This window comes from Pithys albifrons, chromosome 9, assembly GCF_047495875.1.
Source record: "Pithys albifrons albifrons isolate INPA30051 chromosome 9, PitAlb_v1, whole genome shotgun sequence".
NCBI lineage: Eukaryota > Metazoa > Chordata > Aves > Passeriformes > Thamnophilidae > Pithys > Pithys albifrons.
Window position 1 is genome coordinate 1,602,501 of NC_092466.1, and position 25,000 is coordinate 1,627,500.

At 44.7% G+C, this 25,000-nt stretch overlaps 1 protein-coding gene across 4 annotated transcripts in view; it reads right to left on the minus strand.

The window, feature by feature from the left end:
* MGMT (O-6-methylguanine-DNA methyltransferase) overlaps window positions 1–25,000 on the minus strand; it is a 148,928-nt gene that overhangs the window by 21,006 nt on the left and 102,922 nt on the right. For 3 of the 4 annotated variants that reach the window (XM_071563540.1, XM_071563541.1, XM_071563538.1), the window contains exon 4: window positions 12,132–12,292. In XM_071563540.1, the coding sequence (XP_071419641.1) occupies window positions 12,132–12,292 (161 nt within the window). The remainder of the gene's footprint in view (window positions 1–12,131; window positions 12,293–25,000) is intronic. The other variant, XM_071563539.1, reaches the window with a different exon arrangement.

Here is a 25,000-nt window from a genome sequence, read left to right on the forward strand (position 1 = left end):
ATCTCAGGGCTCCAACATGCTCCTATGATGGAAAGTAAAGAAACAAAAAAATACAAGAGAGTTGGAGAGAGACTTTGGACAAGGACCTGGCATGACAGGACAAGGGGGAATGGTTAGAACTGCCAGAGGGCAGGGTAAGATGGGATATTGGGAAGGAATCCTTCCCTGTGAAGGTGGGCAGGCCCTGGCACAGGTGCCCAGAGAAGCTGTGGCTGCCCCATCCCTGGAAGTGTCCCAGGCCAGGCTGGACAGGGCGTGGAGCAGCCTGGGCTGGTGGGGAGGTGTCCCTGCCCATGGCAGGGGTGGCACTGGGTGGGCTTGAAGGTCTCTCCCAACCCAAACTGGTCTGTGATTTGAAGAAAGGGGAATAAATCCCTGAATTTTGACATCATCTTGTGTAAAACTGATTCCACAAATTGGAATTTGTTACATTATCTCACAAGCACAGCCGTATTTCCTCTATTATATTCCTACGTCATGTCCTGTATATTGGAATGTTGTATATATTTACAGCTAGAGGATCTTTAAGGTTCCTTGACCAATTCAAGGCGTTCTACTGCCCCACAGCCCAGGAGGAATCACTTGCATTCCCCAAGAAGTACATCCAGAAACCAGTTCTATATCCATCCATGAACTGGGACAACACCAAGCCAGGTTACCTGTGAGAAAAGAAACATTTTCTCCTCTCAAGCTGCCCCCCAGCAACACCTTCCCCATGCTGGCTCACCCCTGGATGATGCCAGCACAGGTACCTGGGTGTTCTCCTCTGGGAAGGGGGATGGCAGAGGACCTGGGCTGGCAGGGGAGGGAGGCTGGGAAGCACCAGCATCTCCTCTCCTCTGCTTTTCCTGCTTCGCACATAATTGCTTTTTCTCTCCAATTCCACTTAGAATTACACCACTGAGGTGTTCTTCCTGTTTCATTTTTCAGTACAGCCCCAAATACCCACTCCCAAATGCCTCTGGATCAAGAAATCTGCACCCCCAGTTGCTTTGTGAAGATCCTGTTGCCAAAGATAACCTGCCCTAGAAAATTAATATATGAGACATGCAATGCAAATGGGCTCCACTACGTGAACAAAGTGAAACATCTTCGTTTGGCTAAAACAGGAATAGCAAATTCTTTAGTTTTCTCTAAGTTTCTTCATAAATGTGCATGTTAAAAATCATACTCATTAAATTGCTTAAATGCAATTAAATGGAACTATTTGCTTACTGCAAGCAAATGAAATCAAAGCACTGATATTTGTTTGTATCAATCTATTATTGAATTACAAACACCTAATGTATGAAGGTAACACATACACAGCACTTTCCAAACACTAATTCACAGATGATGCAACATCCTTCCAAGAATGCAACAGCAGCAAATAATTCCCAGAATCTTCTGGCTTCAATCTCAAAGTGTGGTTGTTTTTATTTATTTTTTTTGAGGTTTTTTCGTTTGTTTGTTTTTCAGGAGTATTTAAGCAACGACCAAAACAAGTGTGAATTGCTAAAGTGGGATCCCATGAAGTCTCTCAGCCTCCTGACTGATACTGGTGCCATCACACAGCGCTGCTTAAATGAACTGCCACTGGAATTCCCGAGATCCAAACTATTTAAGCAGACATCCTGGAAGCAAACCAGTGACCCCTGATGGGATTCAGAGATTAGAGGTTGCTCAATTAACAGGCAGCCCAAAAATCAGTTTGGGGGAAGTTCTCACAGGTAACCTGCCAGGAGAGGAGGAGTCTGCAAAGGCACACACAGAAATTTGGGTTATTTGGGCTGTGAGAAGCAGTTGGGGTTGAGGAAACACCCCTAACCTGCAGCTCTCAAAGAATGATCTGATTTTCCAAAGCATTTAAAGAATATTACAGGGATTTTAACAAGTTGATTAGGGTAATAATCACATATTCAGTGATCCTTGTGGGCCCCTTCCAACTCAGAATATTCTGTGATTCTCTGATTCACCTGATCCAACAGCCACATTTTTAAGTCATTCTGCAGCATCAGGAAAATCCTCCTCAAGCTGCTGCAAAAAGGAACCTGTTCCTCATCCCGTGCCCTCCTGCCAAACCCAATGAAGTCAGCACAGGCACAACATGTTTATACAACATTAAGGGTTCACGTTAAGCTGAAAGCAAGGAGGAAATTTGACTTTCAGATGGACAACTGAAGAGTGTCTGTGCATCCTGTGCCTGCAACAAAGGGGCCGGTTGTGCTGCTGCCCACGCGGAGCCGCGAGTGAATCCTTAACAAACCCTCCTCCCTGCAAGGGTGGTCAGAGCTAAGGTCACAGCACCCTCCATCTGCATTTCAGATCTTGACTTTTGTTGGCTTTACTATTTCTTTTGACATTAAATATGAATGATGCTCCCCCAAACATTTGGAACATTAATTACAGGGAAATCGAGGTAGGAAAACGTGTGGCTCCGGTCATTGTTCACCCACAACCAGGAGCTTCAGCAAAGTGCTGAGATATAAAAGGGCCATGTTCATTCATGTCTTGGTCCAGGCTGCAGCACTATAAAGTACATCAAAAGGTGTTAATGGTTTCAATATTTATCTGCTGCAGGGAAGCACTCTAAAAAGAAGACAGAAAAAAATCCCTGCTAATGGCTGTGTCTCTCCATTAAAATGAAAAGCTTAATGCATCTTATAATCAGAGGACAATTTGCAAATCATTAAGAGAAATGTAAAATTCCATTAAAATACAAATCAAGAGTCCCTCACTGGACTAATAATCTTTTTGATATTATTTTGCATTCCACTATTTCTGTTCCCAATATCCAGGCACCACAAATGATCAGTTCTTGAACATGCTATTTACCACAGCCTACTTCTTTAACGAGAGACTGAGAGAAGTATAATCTGCTATTCAGAGCAGGTACTAATGAAGAATTCCATATATTCTGAAATTTAATTAAAACCCCAAAGATTTCAAATTAGATGCAATTTGAAATGCCTGGGGCAGAAATACATGCACTTGCGTGGCAAGGGTATCACGCTGAAAGTTGATACCGTAATTGGTCTTGATGTATTTTTGTGTTGCCAGGCTGAAGCACAGAACTCATAACCATATAAAAATTCTCTGTAGATTACCTGCTCATTGAAAATGCCATCACTCAGGTAGTTCTCTACTAAATTACCATGCTACTAAAATGCACAAAGTGATTCGAAGAGAAGAGTGGCACAGCTGGTCGACGCTGCCAATGAGTTATGCATGCGTCGACGCTGCCTTTTTTCTTAGTAAAATATGCTCAGTTGAATATTAAAATATAATTGGCATTCAACCTAAGTAGCTTAAACCATTTTGTTATCTTCTTTTAAACCGATTTGGCTCCTCCACAGTTATTTTCAAGGATGCGATTCACAAACTAATGACACCATCGCATTCAGCTCCATTTGTACTATTTTACATTTGTCACAAATAGGGACAATTTCTACAGCCTTCTAGGGATGTCCTTTAATACTGGCTCCTCTTGAACATCAAAGGCCCAATTCATGGGGAAAAAAGAAAGAAAGGGAAAAAAGGACTGTGCCATTTATGTTGTTCTTGCATATTTTATTCGGGGAAGAGTGTGGGATGCAAATTTCGAGGGAAAAGTGTGTTTTTACACTTAAGCAAGTCCTTGTTTTTCCCAGAAAATAAGCTGGTCAGGACATGTGGTGAAACATCTTGGAAATGGGTCAGAAAAGGGCATCCTTAGGTCAAGCCTCAGCAAAATATCTCTATTATGAATTTTCTTTCCCTCAGATGAATTTATCTGTGTCCCCAACATAAAGGCTCTTGGAAATGCCACTATATTGTCATTTTCTGAGAAAAATTAACAATATTACTTAGAAACAAGGTGCTCACCATAGTAACAGTCCCATTAAGCACATGTGAAATACCAAACAGGCTAAATGTGTATGAATATTGATGACATTTCCCATCAATAAGGGGTTTTAAGCAAACTTGCCTGAAAGTTGATTAATAAAATGGGTGTGGGAGGCAACATTTATAAAATCCTTTCCTTTTATCTTGATTGCATGGGGGGTTTATCAGGGAGGGGTGCAAAGGTTACGAGGGGCTGCATGTGTGGCAAGCAAGCCAACAAATCAAAGGAAAAATGAATTAAATTAAACTTATTCCTCCCAGGTCTGCAAAGAGAGCAGGTTGCTGAGGTCTGGGTGAAGATGAACACACAACTCCAGATACAAAATATCCTTTTCCTACACTGGTGGGTTTTTTTCTACCTCCAATTCTTACCTTTTTACCCAAATCTCACATACAAGTAGCAATGTCAAAAGTTACCAGGTTGGTCAGAACGTTTCTCACATCAGGGTCAACTGATTCATTTCATTTCAGGGGATGAAAAAGGATCTTATTTGGAAAAAATTCACTTTAAAAAGAAGCATCACATGCCCGTGGCTCTTACAGCTGCAGGTTACTGTAAAACTGGTCCCACTGCAGACACAAGTGGAGATACAGATTGGAGAATCATGGAATGGTTGGGGTTGGAAGGGACCTAAAGGATCAGACCACTAGCCCAGGGTGCTCCAAGCCCTGTCCAACCTGCCCTTGGACAATTCCAGGGATGGGGCAGCCACAGCTGCTCTGGGAAATCCATCCCAGTCCCTCTCCACCCTCACAGGGAAGAATTTCTCCCCAATACCCACCACCAAAACACAATCCTTTCCTTTCTAAACAAGAGCCTGGTTTGGGAATCATTGCAATACCCACAGATCTCTGCAGCTGTTTCAGTCACCACAACTTGCTACAACACCCCCAAATTCTTTGAGGAAAAGGAAAAGTGCTGCCACTTTACAGGTGAACACTCCACTCTTACCTGAAAAAAAAACCTGTTTAGATAATAATGGTCCTTTATTCTAAATTTGGCCAACCTGTAATTAACATCAAGGACACTGAGAAGATTATCCTACTGAAAGTAATTAATTTGAAAAGGATAATTTTTTAAGATAAGAGGCCCTTTCACTGCCTTTCCCATGACAGGACACACAAATGGACCTCCCCACCCTTTGACTCCTTTAAGGTCACACCTCAGGCCGTGGTTACCCTAAAAGGCTCCACCAAAATCCCACAAACATGTGCAATCAGTGCTTCTAAAAAGGATATTTGCACCTAAGATGACTTAAATTGTCCTAAATGGTTCATATTTGGCAGAAAATTCTGTACATATTTCTGCCCAGAATGCATTTGTATTGATTTGTTTGGTTTTAAAAATACATATAGTTGGTAGAAAGCAAAGGGCCAAGTGGGCTGGAAAAAGAATATGAGATTTAAAACTGGGCTAGTTTAGGGTTTTGCTGTTTTCAGTTCTGAAGGTTGGGGAGGATTGATTTCTGTTTGCAGAAAATTGTAGGAAAGTATTGGATTGCAAAAATCCATTAAATGTCTCGCAGTGACTTTCCCCTTATCAAAACTCCCCTCACATGAAATGGTAATAAAAGATGATGCCACTCTCTGGCATTTGAATTCTGAGTTGGCAGACAGAAATATGAAAGCTTGTCATCTCTCTGCACTTGAATCTGCCATGTCCAGATATGTGAAGTACGAACCCTTTTGAGCAGATTAGTTCAGTTTTAACGTTTTCTCAAAGCCTAAAGAGAAATGTATTTGCATGTCTGATGAAGCTGCACTGTGGAAAAGGGAAAGTCAGCAACACTCCTCAACTTTTTTTTTCTTTAGTGAATTGAATCTCTGCTACAAAATTAAGAGAATTTCACAAACTGCAGCATAAATCAGTGGTAAAAAAAGATATTTTGGATTTGTGCAGCCAAGGGCAAGCCTTGCCTCCTCCTCAGCAGGTGACCCAAGAACAGAGCTCAAGAACGATGTAAATATAAAAAATATAACGCCATAGAATTCCAGAATGGTTTGAGTTGGAAGAAACTTGAAGGGCCATCTCATTCCACCCCCTGCCATGGGCAGGGACACCTCCCACCAGCCCAGGCTGCTCCAAGCCCTGTCCAACCTGGCCTGGGACACTCCCAGGGCTGGGGCACCAACAGCTTCTCTGGGCACCTGTGCCAGGGCCTGCCCACCCTCCCAGCCAGGAATTCCTTCCCAATATCCCATCTCATCCTGCCCTCTGGCAGTTCATATAACCAAGTGGATTCCCATTTTTTCAGCTGAATTTATTGAATTTTCCATTTTTCCTGGAAATGATGGAACCATAGAGAGATGATGCTGGGACTGGTTGGCTCCTGGTCTCTCTGTGGGCTGAGCTTGGTGCTTTTCCCACTGAGGATGGTTGGCATCTGACATCCCTGAGCACTCTCCAACTACTTCTACTTTTCTGATCAGGTATTTTGACACCTTCTCCCCTCTGAGCCTCAGACCTTCTCCCTCTGCTTCTAATGATAGTTGACTCATTCTTATCCCTTAAAGAATGACATTTTACCAGCCCTTTCTTACCCACTGAAGACAAGCACAGAGTTCCCATCCTCTCATCCATAAACCTGAAGCTTCAAACTTCTCAGCTTTACTGAACAATATCTCAACAAAGTCAACGATTCTCATTGTTTTAAACTGTAATATAAAGCAAGGGAAAAGAGATCTGTATTCATTTTAATGCTTTTGTTACTTGAAGATTTTTTATGTATTGAAAAACTCCTTGGCTAAATTGTATGTGAGAAAAATTTACTCTCAGGGTACCCAGCACTTTGTAATTAGGGTGAGCAGCACAGCCATTAAAATCACTTTTTAAACATAAGCATTCAGGGGATGTTGAATTTGTCATCTCAGAAGTAGACAAATAACAGCCCCATAATGTTGTGATTTGAGCATTCCAACCACAAGCAACAAAAAATATTTTGGCTTTTGCTGAGTTACAGTCAGAAAGTAAAAAAAAAAAAAAAAAATCTCCTTTTCTTTCTTAACTTGCTGCAGGTTTAGGTTTTTTTTAATAGTTTAGCATGTGCAAAATGAATAAAAGAAAGGTGCTGCTGTGTGTCCCTCCAGGAAGGGTGAGGAGTAATCAAGATGCAGTTAAGGAAGGATTTTCTCCATGGGAGTTTTCCAGGGGGAGAGATCCCACAGCCCTGCAGAGCCAGGATGGGTGGGTGGGTGAGCAGGTAGGGGAGATGGACAAGTCCAACCCCACAGAGGTGACACCAGAAAATGAAGAGTCTTTCAGCCCCAAACTGGTGTTTCCTGTGTTCACTGCCCCTTGGAAGGGGCTGTGGCAGGTCCACACCCCACACTGCTCCTGTTTGAGTGTGTGAACGAGGAGGCTCCCAGGAATCACAGGGTAATTATTGATTACAGGCCTGGGAACATCAACTTGGAGGGAGAATGGAGGTGCTCCCAGGTTCTTTGAAGACTCTCTGCTACCATTATGTATGAGGTGTTTCATCAATCTCCCCTCTTGGATGAATAACATACATCGTGCACAGGAAATTTCGGCTCCTAACGTGGCTTGCAAAGCTCATCCCTCTGTTCTCCATCCTCAGGCTGCTCCTCCTGATCTTTTTGCACAGCTTTTCTCTGCCTTTGGCTTGCATGATGATCACAGAATCATGGAATGGTTTGGGTTAGAAGGGACCTTAAGGGCCATCATGCTCCTGCCATGGGCAGGGACACCTCCCACCAGCCCAGGTTGCTCCAAGCCCTGTCAACCTGGCATTGGACTTCCAGGGATGGGGCAGCCACAGCTTCTCTGGGCACCCTGTTCCAGGGCCTGCCCACCCTCCCAGGGAAGGATTTCTTCCCAGTATCCAATCTAAATACACTCTCCTTCAGTTTGAAACCATTAATGCCCTAACACCAGTTCCAGACCAGCCGAGTCCTCCTCCCTCGTGCTGACACGGGAATTCACAGCTCATTGGAAGGCACGGGGGGACTGAGCTGGACTGAGGGAAAGCCTCAGCTTTGCTTCAGGACTAGACCATTGGTACAAGGACCTGATGGGGGAATTCCACCCTCAGGGACAGAAAAACGTGGTTTAGCACAGCTAAAGGAGTTATCTGGTGTGGCACAGCACGCCATGGCACAGCATGGCATGGCACAGCATGGCATGGAACACGAGCAGAACCCCAGGGCAAAGGAAAACTCTTGTGTGTCTCCAATTTCCTTTGCTCTTGCTGCTCTAATGAGCCATCTGGTCTGTAAACACACACCCGCTCCTGGTGACTGCAGCCACCAGCCAGACACTGCCAGGGAGGGAATGTCAGGGGACACAGGGCTGACCATGGCACCACTGCCCTCCCCATGGCACCAGTGCCTCTCCCATGGCACCCACTGCTTTCCCCATGGCACCCACTGCCTTTCCCATGGCACTGCAGCCTTCCCCATGGTACCACTGCCTTCCCCATGGCACCCATTGCCCTCCCCCATAGCACCACTGCCCTCCCCATGGCACCAGTGCCTCTCCATGGCACCCACTGCCTTTCCCATGGCACTGCAGCCTTCCCCATGGTACCACTGCCTTCCCCATGGTACCCACTGCCCTCCCCATGGCACCACTGCCCTCCCCATGGCATCCACTGCCCTCCCCACGGCACCAGTGCCATCCCCATGGCACCACTGCCTTCCCCATGGCAACCACTGCCTGGGCTTCCAATCAACCCCAGCACCCACTGCCCTTCACACAGAAAGAGGGATAATGACCAGGATGCATTAAATACCAATTAATCAATTCTCATTAGGAATGCCCAGGGAATTTTCTGAGGGATTTTTCCCACTCGGACTAGTGGGAAAACCTGAACTTTTCGTCACTCAATGAAATTGCACATTGAGCACTGGCCATGACAAAGGTTGTTGAAAATCCCTTTTTCAGTTATATTTTAAAAAATAAATATATTGGCTGCACAGACTAAACCAGACAACACTCCTGGAGGTGTTGAAAAACCAACTTCAAAACTTCTCTCTCCAACTCCTGACAGGAGGGGGGAGTCAGGTGGGGATCAGGGTCTGCTCCCAGGGAACAAGGGACAGGACAAGAGGAAACAGCCTCAAGTTGTGCTGTGAGAGGTTTAGATTGGAGATTAGGGAAAAATTCTTAATGGAAAAGGTTTTCCAGCCCTGGTACAGCTGCCCAGGGCAATGGTGGAGTCACCACTCCTAGAAACCATGTGGATGTGGCACTTGAGGACATGGTTTAGTGGTGAACATGGTGAGGGGTTGGTTGAAGGCTGGAGTGCTTTTATGCAGGTTTTCCCCTTTTAACAGCAATTTAGAAAATTAAAGGCACCTTAGAAAAATTTAAGACATAGAACTAACCACTGAAACAGCAAACAGAGAATTTTTATAAAATGTTTTATATAACAAATATAAAGCAGACTAAGTATTTCCTGAATTTGCAAATCTCTCTGCTCTTGTTATCTCAGAGGTGACTGTCAGGACTTCCCTCCCCACAAGGAACTGTGTCCTAAACAGCTACCAAAAATCAACCTAAAAGCAGCTGCAGAGGATTGACCATGAACTGAGAAATGCTTCATCCCAAAAGCACTTTACACTTTTTTTGTTCAATGAGGAACCTCTTTACTGTGTTTGATGTGAGCAAAACCCTTCCTGTCCTCAGGTGATGTTAGTACAGAAAAACAAAACTGAATTTGATGTAAGCACTGATAGTTGATTAGGAAGAAATCAGTCAGTGCTGATCACAAAAGCACTTGAGGATGGAACTCAAATCCCCAAATCTCAAAGAACCACACTGGAAGTGGTCACATTTACAGGGAAGGGGAGAAAAGAAAGGCCAAAGATCCTGATGATCACAGAGTCATAGAATCCCAGACTGGTTTGGGCTGGCAGGGACCTTAAAGCCCATCCAGTGCCACCCCTGCCATGGGCAGGGCCACCTCCCACCAGCCCAGGGTGCTCAGGGCCCTGTGAGTCACTGAAGAGCTGCTGCTGAACAGAGATGTAAGAAAATCAATGTGATGAGAAAAAGCCTTATTGGCTTTGGATCCTCAAGATCTCACTTATGTTTATTCTGCATTTTTAAGTGCCTGGAGAAATGAGTAGGCACTTTCAAATGTAAATGTGAAAAAGTAAATAAATACCAAATTCCTAATTTAGCAGAACTGCAATTCTCATGTACACATAAACTGAAATGCAACCCATGATAATTTGATTTTTATCTTACCTTTCTCCTAAAGAACTTTTAAAACTACTTTCTACCAATTTGTGACAACTAATTCCACATTCCTTCCAGTACAGTTTTTTTCTCTTTTATGAAAGCATTACTAGGAGAAAGCAAGAGAAGAACAGAAATGCTCTCACATCGTTGTGATTTGAGCCAATTAATTCTTCATTAGCGTTTCCATTACGTCTGTGCCTTCCCCCAATAAAACACACACACCTGGTCCCAGTCCAAGAACAAATAACTGAACTAAATTAAAAAAATCTGAACTTGCACATGTTGAAAGGAGAAAATTGCCCTCCAGCCCCTCCCCAGCACCCAAATTGGGATGCAGGTGGTCAAAACTCAAGAGGACCAGCCTGACCAGTGGGTCCACCAGTCCCATCCCTGACAGAGCCAGGGGTGCTCCACAGACCTGGTGTTGGTGATGCTCATGGCACCAGCCACATCCCATCCCAACCTGCCACAGCTGCTGGTGGGTTTTGGACTTGGACACTGAGGCAGAACTTACCCCACCCCCCAAAAAAAAAAATCAAAGGTAATGATTGTTTGCCTTCAAGAAACTTCCTATTAACAAACACACTTATTTTTCCTTTTTTAAATGATCTTCAGTCCCTTCCAGTGTTGCCTGTACAGGAAGGTTGTTGGGATGGACAAAAGTCTCCTACAAAGTCAAGTCAGACTTCTCAGGGCTAAACCCCAAACCAAGAACTAAAACAACATCAGCAGTGCTTAGACCAAGGAATTCCATTCACCAAGCCAAAGAGGATTCAGGAGCCCATTTAGGAAAATTAATCAAAGTAAAAGCTTCACTTTAAATGTTTTATAATCTGGTGGATAAGCTGGGAGGCAGAACTCCCCTGATGTTGTTCAGAGACAGAGAGAGAAGCAGCAGGAACTATTTCCCACCTGCCTTTGTCCATTTTCACATTCACCCCAACGATGAAGTTTTCAAACATGGCACTTAATTTCATCCCAGCTAATAAAATTTTTCCAGTACCACTCTGGAATTTGACTGTGAAAGGCCTCACACTGAGGAACTTTCATACCATGGAAGAATAAGCAGAGAAGATCCTCCTGAAAACAAGGGTGCCATGAATGTGAGACTCCCTTAGTCACTGGGAACTAATTACATTCATGGACAGAGAAGAAGGCACTGAAAAAATAATCAGACATAATAATAATAATAATAATAATAATAATAATAATAATAATAATAATAATTATTATTATTATTATTATTATTCAGAAATAATGGGATCTATTTCATTTCAAGTGATTGATTTCTGTTATGAGGTCTTCAGGAATACAGACAATAAATGGAGACTGTGGTAAGGAAGAACTTTTCTCAGGTCTTGTTTTTACCTAAACAGATAAATAGCACAACTTCTTGGTAAAAATAGCTTTGTTAAAATACATCAACATATTTTTTATGATAGTTTTGAGGAATAAAAACACAGCTACCTATCATGAAATGCTTCTATGGCCCATGTTTATTGACATGAACATAGAACCACAGAAAAGCCCTCTGAGATCATCAAGTCCAGGCTGTTCCCCAGCACTGCCAAGGCCACCACTGACCATGTCCCCAAGTGCCACATCCACAGGGCTTTTAAATCCCTTTAGGAGTGGGGACTCCACCTCTGCCCTGGGCAGCTGTGCCAGGGCTGGACAGCCCTTTCCAGGAAGACTTTTCCCTAAAATGCAATCTGAGCATTCCCTGGTGCAACTTGAGGCCATTCCCTCTCCTCTTGTCCCTGTTCCCTGGGAGAAGAACCTGACTCCCCCCTGGCTCCCCCCTCCTGTCAGGGATTGCAGAGAGCCATGTCAAAGCCTCAACACCCACCCCTTTTGCTGCTCAAAAGCCACTTTAAGTGAACAACCACCTGACTGAGAAGCTCACAGCCCTCCAGATGTGTTTGTACCCCAACCTCCAGCCAGCACTGCCGACACCTGGACTACACCATTTCTATTGCTGCTGACCCACAGTGAGGGAGATGGGACAGGGTGCCCATGGGTGATGGGAGCAGTGAGGGGATGGGTGTCCCGTGGCACTGACCTTGCAGGAGCAGTGGGTGGTGGAAGGCTGGCACAGGAAGGTTGCCCACAGTGGCTGGCTCACAGAAATAGGCTCTCAGCCAGGCCGTGCACTGTTCCAGCGGCTCCGGCATCTCCTCCGCTCCCTCACACACCTCACAGGTGCCCGAGGACTCTGCCCTGCTGAGAGACACAGAAATGCAACATCACAATGATAAAAATTGCAACCTGGTCTAGTGGAAGGTGTCCCTGTCCATGGCAGAGGGTGGAATGAGACAGTCTCGAAGGTCCCTTCCAACCCAAACTGTTCTGGGATTCTGTGATAAAACTGAATATTCACACTCTGTACATCAGCAAAATAAAAATGGCAAAGCCTTTAATCTGGGGTCAGACTCCATCTAGTTTCTGTTCAGATAAAGGTGACAAGACTCCTCACAGCAATAACAAAAATACACCCTCATCATCTCCAGAAATGCAATGATGACACAATGTTAGGCACAGAGATAAGAAAATCCATGGAAGACATGAGGAAAACGCTGAGTGTAAACAGGAAATTTAGGAGAGTAAGAAGACCTCCCAAACCCACAATGGATGATACACCCTCGTGCTTCTATGGAGGTTCCTCTTCCGTGTCCCCAAGGGCACAGTCCCTTCTCCTCAGGGACCATCCCTGGGGACAGGAGGAAAGGAAACAGCTCCCGCGCCTTCCCCTGCCCCACTTCCTTCCAGCGCCGTGGCAGGTCTCTGCTTCCCTCCTCTGATTGAATTGGAAGGAAGCAATTGAGAATTCATTTGATTTTCAATGGCAGCTCGTGCTTGCAGGGTCTGAAGAGCAAAGCCAGCGAACAGAAAGCACCTGTAAATAAAAATGTGCTTCTCCTCTGGTTCCTTTTTTTGCTTCTCTCCCTCTGGAAGAGTAACGTGGGGATGAGAGTGATGAAAATGTGACCACTGGATCTGCACACATCCTGCTGTGTTTCCCAACCTGCACATTTTCAGGGATGCAGAGCAGTGCTGGGAAAGGGGTGGTGGGGCTCTCCTGATGCTTCCCAAGGCTGTGATGTGGTGGGGAGCTCTCCAAACTGCAAGATTTCAGAGTACTAATAAACAAACAGCCCATTAGCAATGCACCCCTCAGCAATGATGGAGATCATCAAGGATGGTGGCCAAAAGAGCAATCCTTGCCAGCAATCTTCTCATCCCCAGAAGCTTCAAAGACATCCAAAGGTTTTCTGATTCTTGCAGCTTTTTTTTCCCAGCTGGAGCCAGAGGTTCCTCAACAGCAGAGCCTTCTGGTGAGAGATGGATGTGCCTCAAAGCAGGAAAACAGAGAGAAAATTGTCAAAATCCATGAGAACTGAGAAAATGGCAGAGAAACCAGAGGACTGTGTGGGGAAGGAGCAAACCACCCCCAGCTCCCAGCAGGCTGGACTGTGCTATGAGGGAGCAAAAACCTTTTGTGAGATCTCTCCGCGCAAAAAGCCAAACCAAATGAAACAAGTGATGTTCCAGTAATGGCATCAAAGACACCAGCTCTGCTTTTGCCACAGGGCAGCTCTGTGAGGAGACCCACATTCCCACCCTCCTGACCCACACCAGCCCATGCAGCCAGAGCCATGGGATGGATTGCTGTGGGATCAGGGGCAGTGCTGGCGCTGCCTCTGGGTGGGACAAACCATGTGCCGGGCTCAGCAAAGCCCCCACTCACCTGGTGCCTGATCAAACAGCCCTGCCACATCCCCCAGCCCAGCTCACCCTCTGATTGATTGTTAACCACTGAAGGCCATGCAATTAGTGATGAGGAGGTGGCAGAGGAGAGGAGGGACACATTGACAGACAATTAAAACACTTCGATCCCACCTCAGTCCATGGCTTGGAGCAGAGGCAAATCCAGACTGAAGAATCACCTTTGGATCCATTTTTTTTAGGAATGAATGCAATTTTATTTCTCCCTCTCCATTTATTTATCAAATTAATGTTTTAATTTTCCTGTTTACTTTCTTTTGGTGTGTGAAATAGGATCCATTTGCTTTCTAAAACTGATGTCTGTTATTTTTCTATTTAATAACCTCTTTGCTAAAAACAAAAGGGAATGAGAATCCAAGAATCCAAGCATGAACTTTTTTACAAGAATTCCCACAACATGGACCTCAAACCAAGCTTCCAGCCCCAGGGACAATCTGTTATTCCACACAGGTACAACACAGCAGAATGTGGCTCCGTTTTACTGCGGGTTGTTGGAGCTACGACAAAATAATAATGACAGAAGATAATGATAACGCCCCTGAAACCACCAAGAGAAGTTGGGAGACTTTTCTGCTCCATTTATCCAGAAGAGCACGGAAAGCACTCAAAACTACACTCGCCTTATGTTTTTCACATCATCTTGTTTCACATTCTCAGAGTCTGGAAATGATTTGGACTATAATGTCATCATAAAACCGAATGACTCCGTCTCCTTGGAGCTCCGTGAGCAGCAGCCCCAGGAGCTGCTCCGACTGCCAGACAGGGACCAACCCAACAGGCACCAAAATATCATCATTCACCCCCAAAACAGGTGGGGAAGAGCTCCAGGGAGATGCTGGGAACCCCTTCCAGTGCCTAAAGGGGCTCCAGGAGAGGTGGAGAGGGACTTTGGAGAAGGGCCTGGAGGGACAGGGCACAGGGAATGGCTTCCCACTGCCAGAGGGCAGGGATAGATGGATATTGGGAAGGAATTGCTGGCTGGGAGGGTGGGCAGGCCCTGGCACAGGTGCCCAGAGAAGCTGTGGCTGCCCCAGCCCTGGGAGTGTCCCAGGCCAGGTTGGACAGGGCTTGGAGCAGCCTGGGCTGGTGGGAGGTGTCCCTGCCCATGGCAGGGCTGGCACTGGATGGGCTTTGGGGTCCCTTCCAACTCAAGTCATCACACACACATTCCTCACTTCCACCAGGTGCTCCCTGGCAGGACTGTTTGGATAGAATTTATTATATATGTATTTCTTTTAATTACTGCTTTTAAAAGCAGTGCTTTGTCACTGCTGAACATCTCCAGATGATTTCAGTGGGACTGTTCTCCCAGCAATTCAACACCAGACACTTTCCCAACACCTGCCACCTCCATGGCCACCTCCACCTTGGCCAGGAAAGCAAACCCTTAGCACAGGGAAAATGAGTTTCTTTCCAAGAATGCACTGCCTCCTTTTCCTGTAGGATACAAACTCCACTTGCCAACACACACACCGAGAGCTTCAAATTGGCAGAGAGTTAAAAAAAATAAAAGCCTTCATATTAATTTAACTTGGCTAGAGATGGTAACAGCTATCCCTGGGAATTTGACAGCCTTAATAAAGAAAAAGAACCACCATAACTTATGCATAGGAGTCTTCTGCTGACCCTCCTCCTGTCCCTGCCCTTCCCTCCTCCCCTTTCCCTTTCCAAACCTGCAGAGAGAGCAGCACTTCTTCTACAAAATATATTAAAAATCCAACTGAAAACACCAGCTGCATTTCAAAGGATTTTCTCAGGCTTCAGAGCTGCATTTTGGTCCAACTAAACCACACGTTTGATTGAAAAGCAAAGTCAAAGTGGTCTCAGGACAGGAAAAGGGAGCAGATGAGTTACATCATGGGAAATTTCCCCCTCTCAGGAAATTCCTCTGCTCAGTATCAGACTTCTGGGAAGGTTTCAGAACACTCAACTCCATTCATGGATCTCTGAGCATCTCTGAAGTCAAGATGCACAGGAAAAAGTTGAAAATTAGGGGCAAATACCCATCAAAGAGTCACATTAACTACCTGTGCCTGAACTTCAGCAGTGAACAAGGGCCCTTCTTAACATCCTGCCCTGGGTGACGCCCAAGAAAAGGACCTGCCCAAGAGAAGGACCTGCCCCTGGTCACAGAGGCACCAACACACAGGGTGGTGGCCAAAGTGGCCAATCATTATGTTTTTTTTACCTTGGAAAACTCAAGTCTCAAACCTGTGATCCAACAGGATGTAATTTTCACTTTTATAAAGGAAAATAAAATCAGCAAATGATCAGAATATATAAAAAATCCACTTGCTGTACTTTTGCCCTAAAAAATCCATTTATTTTTCCTTAAGAAATATCAGCACCTTTTTTTCTTTGCTTTTTTTTTAAGTGAGGATAGAATTATGAGAAACAACTATTTTAAACACATTAGTATCATTACTATTATTATCATATCCAACTTTCATTAGAGTGTGACACTGCTCTTGTTTTCCTTAGTGAATTGCCTTGGCTGCTGCCTGGCACCCCAAAAAATTCAAAGTGGAGGTTTTTGTGTTTTTTCACCAGGTCAACAAGTAATCACTGCTGTAGGGGCTTAGTTTGTATTTTATTATTTTACTTTACTTCTATTTTATCTTATTTTATTTTTTAATTTATTTTTATTTATTGTTTTATTTTGTTTTGCTTTGTTTCATTTAATATTTTCACCCTTTTTTTTTTTTGCACTAATGTGGCAGCCTCCAATATGTCAGCAGTGAGTTAAATGTCTGTCTGAACTTTTTGGCTAATACAAATAAATTGGTCTAATAAATTGGTTAAATGGATAATTCAGCTGCATGTGACTGACTCCCCTTCACAGCTTTACAGTGTGATGCTCCATTAAAACTCCAAACTCCTCCAACAGAAAAAAAGCTTGTTTGAAGCTATAAAAACACATCTAAAATCCATGTATGTTTTTAAAGGTGGATGTCTCTGCCAATGAGAACTTTCTCCAGGCCAGGGAGCCACTGCTGCTGTTGTCCAAATCTCCAGCCTGGGCTGGTGGAGTCCAAGAGCACCAAAAGATCATTCCCAACATGGGAATCCACCTCAGCCCAGGAGCAGCCCTGCTGCTCCAGCTTTCCCATCCCACAGCTATTCCATGCCATTCCTACTGCAATCCCACACCATTCCCACTGCAATCCCATACCATTCCTACTGCAATCCCACACCATTCCCACTGCAATCCCACATCATTCCCCCTGCAATCCCACACCATTCCCACTGCAATCCCATACCATTCCCACTGCAATCCCATACCATTCCCACTGCAATCCCATACCATTCCCACTGCAATCCCACACCATTCCCCCTGCAATCCCACACCATTCCCACTGCAATCCCACACCATTCCCACTGCCATCCCATACCATTCCCACTGCAATCCCATACCATTCCCACTGCAATCCCATACCATTCCCACTGCCATCTCATGCCTTCCTTTCCATTGCACTCCCCCCAAAGCCTGGACACACCCCAGGGGCCACTTGGCTCCTGCGGCCGCGCAGCTGGGAGGTGTCTTCCCAAGGCTCCATCCCAGCCGTGTTTCTTCTGTGACTTCCCATGTTTGCATGGGATGAACTGAAGGAAAGGATGGGTTTAGCAGAGTGGGAGAACAGCAGAAACACCACCTGTTTCAGTTTAACAGGCTCCTTCCAAGCCACTTGCCAAGAACTGGAAGTTTCTACCGCGCTTCCAAAATAAACATGTAAGCAGCAGATTGGCTTCGGGATCATCCCAAATAGCTTAACCGTGATGAAAAGCAGAGAAATGCTGGGAGAAGCCTTGTTTTAAAGGGGGAGGGTTTTAATCATTTATTTCTCAGCTACTTTTTGCCCCAGTCCTTAATAAAACCTTAACAGAAACAACACGGACCTTGAGCTGTGTTGAAAGCAAAGGAAAATAATCGTGACGGCTCCACTGGCACGTTCCTTGGGGTGAAGCCAAGAGCTGGCAGCTTCCTTAGGATAAATACCATGAGGGTGTTGTATCAGCTCCCACAACATATTTATAAAGTATCTGTATATTTATCAAATATTTGTGTGTATTAAATATAATCGACTGGTTGAATGCAACACCCAACGCCCACTGTCCCTGCCTGTGGCCAATCACACCTGGGGGTTTTGTCCCTGGAAAACAACCTCACTCCCAGCAGTTTGCCTAAGAAGAGGTTTCACTGAGGTTCACTGAGGCACTGAAAAGTCCCTTTATTTCAATCTGGTTAAGATATAAACCAAAAAAGCTCAACTAGCAGACAGAAAAATCGGAGCTCCTTCTATCCTGCAGTCACCAAAGGGTCACTGGTACATGTGGGCACACTCAGATTAAATTATGAATTATTATTTTCATAGTTTTTAATTTTTGTAATTTTTCAGTAATTTAAAACTTTAGATTTTTTTTAATTTTTCACTTTGCAATTTTTTTGGAGCCATTTTTTAAGTTTTTGGTAATGACGTAATTATTAAAAAAATAGAGTTCCTAAATCTGAGTAAATTTTTACCTTTGCAGAAGAACTCAGTTTTGATCCTCTGAGACCTGAGTGGTAACTCTTGCTATAAATAGGTATAAAGACCAAGTATAATCTAAAAGATAATTTTTTTAAATGGCAATTTTAATTTTATCAGCAAATGACTGAAGACAACACTCCACACAACTCTCAGACATGGAAATTCACCCAAAGTCGGACCTGTATAAAGAGTTGCACTGACTTTTTCTTAAAATTACATAGAACTGTGCTTGTCTTAGGAAAGAATTTTTCTCTTAGAGGAATAGCTGGTGTTTTATTTTCCAAATGGAAGGATCAGTAAAGATCAGCACACAAAAATTAACATCAAGATGAGGCTCGGTGATGCTGCATTGTTTGTTCCATAACAAACACAGACTGAGCTGGTGTTTTTACTGAAGCCTTTACTGTGAAATGAACTAAAAATGTATTTTACCCACACCTAAATGTCATTTAAATAGCCTTTCTTTGATAGACGAAGGCTAAAGCCACCCCAAAAGTGCAGCTGAATTATCTGGTCTCTAATGACTCTGAAACGATTACGGGATGCAGAGCAATCTCGTTAAATTTTATTCCAAAGCTTCCTACACTTGTGTTTTCTCTTATTTTTCTATCAATGAAGCCCAGGAGGTTTAAGAACAATTCATTATGTATGAGACCCAACTTACAGTGCTTGACTGTTGATTAATGGCAAAGTTTGCTGTGTGTACATTTGCAACATTAGATACATACAATATGCTAACTTATTCTTCCACCCCAGCTAATTATTTACCAAAATGACTACTTGAGACTACAATTTATTAAATGCATGCATCCACTCTCGATTTGGCCCCAAAAGACAGCCTGGAATGAAGATCTTTTACTTGATGTGACAACTTCTAGAAACAGTGTTATTAATATTGTAAATGTGGCAAATAAAGAGTTCAAATAGCCGAGTGGCTCCCTTGCATTTCTTCCCACAACTGAATCAACGAACAAAGCGGCTTTTTAGGTTTAAAATTCATGGAGAAGCACATCCTGCCATAGTTCAATTTAGCTCCTTATAAATGAAGTGTCTGTGTGATGGGAGGGAGAGATTAAAAAAAGGATGAGAGCTGCAATGAACAGCAATAACCCCCCAGTTCAGGTCGGACGGCCCCGACCCCGCTGCTTTTAAGACCTATCAAGGACAAACTGATGAACTCAAGGAAGAGCACAAGAACTCAGGACCAGTAAAACTCACTCCAGAGGTCACACAACTTGTGCAATATTTTCTCTATTCTGTTTTTGTTATCAAAGATGCAAATTCTTATGGATCTGATCAGTCAGAAATTCTGCATCCTCTCTCTTAACCCTGGAAAAGAAGCATCCACAGAAAGATTTGGGCATTGCAGACAAACACCAAATAAGTAATAAAAAATTTAAAATAAATAAAATAATAAATTAATATAATAGTATACTAAATCATTAAAGTAATGTAAATAATTAATAAATATATCTCTTGAGGAAAATACAGAAACTATCCAAACAGCCTCATTTTCCCCCCAAACTTTGCAATTAATGATGTTAAATCTGGGGACCAAACTGGGGTTGTCCAAGCCCAAGAAGCCTGAAATGCTGCAGCCCACTTATCCTGCAGGTACCAGCAAACACTTCAAAGGAGGGAGTGAGACTCCTGTCTTCACATGCCAAGATAAGGAAAATCAATGTCAATGCCCAGAAGACTCAAGTGATAGCAGTGAAGGTCATTAAATGCTCCTCACTGCCCTGTGCCATTAAGGTTCTGATTGGAAACCCATACAGGGAGACACGGATTTCAGACGAGATCTTGCCCTGGGATAGGGACTGGGAGAGCACAGAGGGAGCTGAGACTTCCTGAGGAACACAAGGAACATGTCCAAGGACAACAATGCTCTGTGTGTGTGTGTGGTCTTGGCTTATATTCCTGAACATATTTATTGTGTTTTCAGAGAAGTGAATCTCGTTATGGATAAAGATCTCTGTTAAAGCAACAGGCAGGTGGAAGGACAAACATTGTTATGGTTTTTCACCCAGCTCAGTCTCCTGTTGTGTGTCCCAATGCTGCAGCTCTTCATTGTTCACTCCATGCCAGCCTCCTTCCCTCCATCCCAGAATGGTTTGGGTTGGAAGAGACCTTAAAGATCATCTCATTCCAGCCCCTGCCATGGGCAGGGACACCTCCCACCAGCCCAGGTTGCTCCAAGTCCTGTCCAGCCTGGCCTGGGACACTCCCAGGGATGGGGCAGCCACAGCTTCTCTGGGCACTTGTGCCAGGGCCTGCCAGGAATTCCTTCCCAATACCCCTTCTATCCTGCCCTCTGCCAGCAGAAGGAGATTCCCTGTGTCCTGTCCCTGAAGGCCCCTGTCCAAAGTCCTCTCCTCAGCTCAGTTTTAATGTTCTGCCCTTTTTCTACCTTGGCCACCACCCATCCTCCTCAGCTCACCTGGTCTGGCCCATCACAGTACTTGCTGTCTGACCTCACAGCTCTACAGCGGATTTCATGGTCCACCTCCATGCTGGTCACCAGTTCCAGGACTGTTTTCTTCCCGTTTCCCACCCACATCTTTTCCAGACTAAGTCTTGTTCTCTCCAGATGTCATCCTGCCCGTTTCTACCTCATCTGTGGCAGCAGAAATCACTCAGATCAAGAAAGCCTCAGTTAGTTCTGGTGCTCATCAGCACCGTGAGGTCATATTGCCTTTGTGCTCATCCCCAAAAACAGCCCAGGGACCCTCCCCAGAGAGAGCCATCCCCTCCATGAATGAAACTCTTCAAAGACCTGCAGCTGGGCCCTATTGAAAGAACAAAAATACTCTGAGCATCAGAGTGGCCTCTTCATAAAAATTTCTGTTTCAAATCAGAGGATTTGGCAGCAGAACGACTGGAAAATCTGTTGAAAAGACAAAAACCCCCCGATTTCTGTGTATCTTCTTGTTGGAAAGGACCACCCTGTTCTAGATTGAGAATGGGGGAGATCAAGCACATGCCCAAAAGACCCTGAACAAGCAACAAATAAGCAGATGCTTCACATTAAATGCTTTAAAGCAGGAAGCAAAAGCTGAGCCAAGTTGCAAGAGGCAGCACACTCCCGCCCGAGATGTTCGGCAACATTAAGCATAGGTGATATCATCAGTTCTAGCTGTAATTAGGTTAAAAGAAAGTCAGTTAATTTTAGCACTTACAAGAAATTGTTACAAAACATTTTTTCTTATATAAAAGAACTCTCCCATCAGACCTGCGAGGTCGGTTTTATCACAGGCAATTAACTGTGTTAGGGCTGACTGCAGGGGACCCTGAACCCACACACCACATTCCCTCTGCTCCTCACTATCTGCTCTGGTTTGGGGATTCACCACGACTCCCCAGCTGTGGGTAACTGCCACGCAGCATCACCTGGCACACACACCCATCACCTCCATCCACAACCCTGCCCTGCAGTGGCAACCCACTTGCTAACTGGTATCTGAAGTAAAACTTACATTTTTAACACATATCTCAGATAGATATAATCCCAATTATGCATGGATGTAAAAAAAAATCCAAAACCTAAGGGAGTAAAAATACACATTACAACCCTTCTGCTGCAAGACCCAGGGCTCTGAGCTGGTGCATGGGGACACTGAAGGACAAAATCTTAAGGCTGAATTATTGGAACTGGGCCCTGACTTTGGATGTCCACCTTGACGTGCGTCAGGGCATGAATTCCAGATGACAGTGAGCACCAAGAATTATAACCAACAGCACCTGCAGATACTCCAGCCTACTATTAAAATGAATTAAGATACAGATAAATCAGGAACCTCTTAAGAATTCAGCTCATCAGGATGTTTTTCAGTGCAAGTTCCCAGTCAGGGGGTAATGAAGTCTGTGCCCTCTGAGCATCTCGTTTGGACCAACTCTGGGCTCTCCTGATGCCCAACACGCAGATCTCCATAAGGGCAGAGGTTGGCCAATGACCTGACTTGTACAACTGCAGAGTGATCCAAATGTGGTGCAGTGACACACTGGAGGGAAGGGATGGCATCCAGAGGGACCTGGACAGGCTGCAGAGGTGGGGCTGTGCCAACCTCATGAGGCTGAGCAAGGTCCTGCTCCTCGATTGGAGCAAACCCAAGCACAGCAGGTGGAGAATTGACTGGGAGCAGCTCTGGGGAGAGGGACCTGGGGGTGTTGGTGGATGAGAAGCTCAGGGTGACCCAACAATGTGCATGTGCAGCCCAAAACCCCATCATGTCCTGAGCATATTCCCAGGGACAGGGGGATTCTGCCCCCCCAGGTGAGACCCCACCTGCAGAGCTGCTCCAGCCCTGGGGGGACAACAGAGGAAGGACATGGAGCTGCTGGAGTCAGGCTGGGAGAGCTGGGGGTGTTCACCTGGAGAAGAGAAGACTCTGGGGAGAGCTGAGAGCACCTCAGAAAAACTAACATATGCCAATTAAAACAGCATCATTAACAGATACATCTCCAAAGCTTTTCTGCAGCTTTGAGATTGTCTCCCCTGTGCTTTGGTCAGATTTTTCCCAAAACAGGAACCCAACGAAGAACAGGCTTTGCCTCTTACCAATCTGACCTCAAACCCCAAAATACAACCCTAGGACAGCAGGAAGAACAAAACATACAGAGTATTTTCCTTCATTTGACTCACTATTTGTCAGCACTCCTTGTTTACTCTTCAAAACACACCAGGGTACCTCAGATCACCTCTCTGGAGCTCTGTGCAGTTACACCCCATGGTATGTACACAACAGACACTTTTGCACACACACAGAGAGAGCCTTTCCCTGCCACGGGCCATCCCTGCATGTTCTGGATCAGGAGGAAAAGCTTTTCTCTCAGGTAACCAAGCACGAATTGGAAAACCAGCAGGGCACATCAATAAAACCAATAAAAATACTGTTACAAAAAACTGCTCTTCTAATTAACTGAAATAAGAGTCTATAAACTGCCACCTCAGAAGCAGCTTGTTAAAAGCTGAACATCGGAACTGTAACTTAAACACACTCTCCCTGCATGGACCACCCTGGCCACACCATGTCCCTTCCTCCTCCCATCTTCCCAGAAATCTCTGGATCCCAGGGGAATGCGCATCATCCCTGGGATCCAGGAGTTTCAGGACTTCTCTGTGCAGAGGTGCTGCCCTGGGATGTGGACCTAATGTGAACTTACAAATCACATCCAAGTCCTCTAAGCAGGATCTAGTGGAATTATGGCCCTGGCACCAGCACATTACAATCACAGAGTGGTTTGAGTTGGAAGGGACCTTACAGACCATCTTGTTCCACCCCCTGTCACGGGCAGGGACACCTTCCACCAGCCCAGACTGCTCCAAGCCCCATTCAACCTGGCCTTGGACACTTCCAGGGATGGGGCAGCCACAGCTTCTCTGGGAAATCCATTCCAGTCCCTCCCCACCCACACAGGGAAGAATTTCTTCCCAATATCCAATCTAAATCAGCTTCCTAGATCTTAAGCCATTCCCCTTGTCCCATCCCATTCCTACCCTGAAGTCCCACCAACGTCCTGTGGTGGCAGGGCTGGCAACACTCACAGGTCATCCTTCTCAGGGGGACAGACAAAATTCCTTTCCATAACTGTTTCCAGTTGTGCAGGAATGTTTTCCCACCTTGCCCTCTCCTCTCCTTTCTCTTTTGAAGTGGAATGTGGTGCCTGGAGACCGTTGTCCTCCGAGCTTTAGGTGCATCTGCATTACAACCCCATTAGCTTGTGTACTACACTCATTAATAAATAAGCTCCCCACTTAAGTGCCTTTCTTGTAAATTGGTTTGTTCTGTTCCATATAAATAATATAAATTTCTCTTATCAAGTCTGGTGGATTTTTTTCTTTACCTATGTACAGACACTCCAGCAATTTAACCTAAGAAGGGGTTCATGTAATGCTCTTCCTCAGTGTCCTTGTCACCAGGCTGTGTGTGTGTGGCAGCTGCCATATGTGAAATAGTCAGCATAGCAAAAAATAATGTCTTTAATAACTGGCATAAGTATATTGACCATATGTCAAAAGCAAAAGAAAAAACCCTACTAAATGGATAGTGATTGTAATTGTATTTTAAAACACTGAGGTCATATTTAATTTTGAATCCAAGCTCTTAAAATGTGCATTCTGGCACAGACAGAATAATAAAGCCCTTAACAGTAGGAAAAAAAATGTACATTATTATTATTGCAAATCTCTTTTCCAGATTACTAATACTGCAATAAACAAACGGAATGAAAACTTTAATTGTTTTAATGAGAAATATTGTCCCTGGCTTGGAAAACTGCAGCTTGAAGCAGAAGAATGACATAATTCTGCTCTTTGCTCCATCTTGTGATTCCCAGCCTCCACCCACTCCCTGAAGCATCCAAGGTGCTGCCTCCAGCTCAGCCTGGACCCGCTGTGGGGACAAGGGGGGATCTGTGCCCCCCACACTGTCCCTGTGCCCTCCCAAGGGCAGCAGTGCCAGTTTTTGGACACCACCAGGCAGGAAAATCCTTGGAATTGCCATTGGACTGTTACAACCAGTATGGCAAACCCTCATATTAATACAACACACAATATAGACAGAAACAGACACAGAAATCCTCATAAACAAAGATATAAACTGCTGAATGCCAAAAC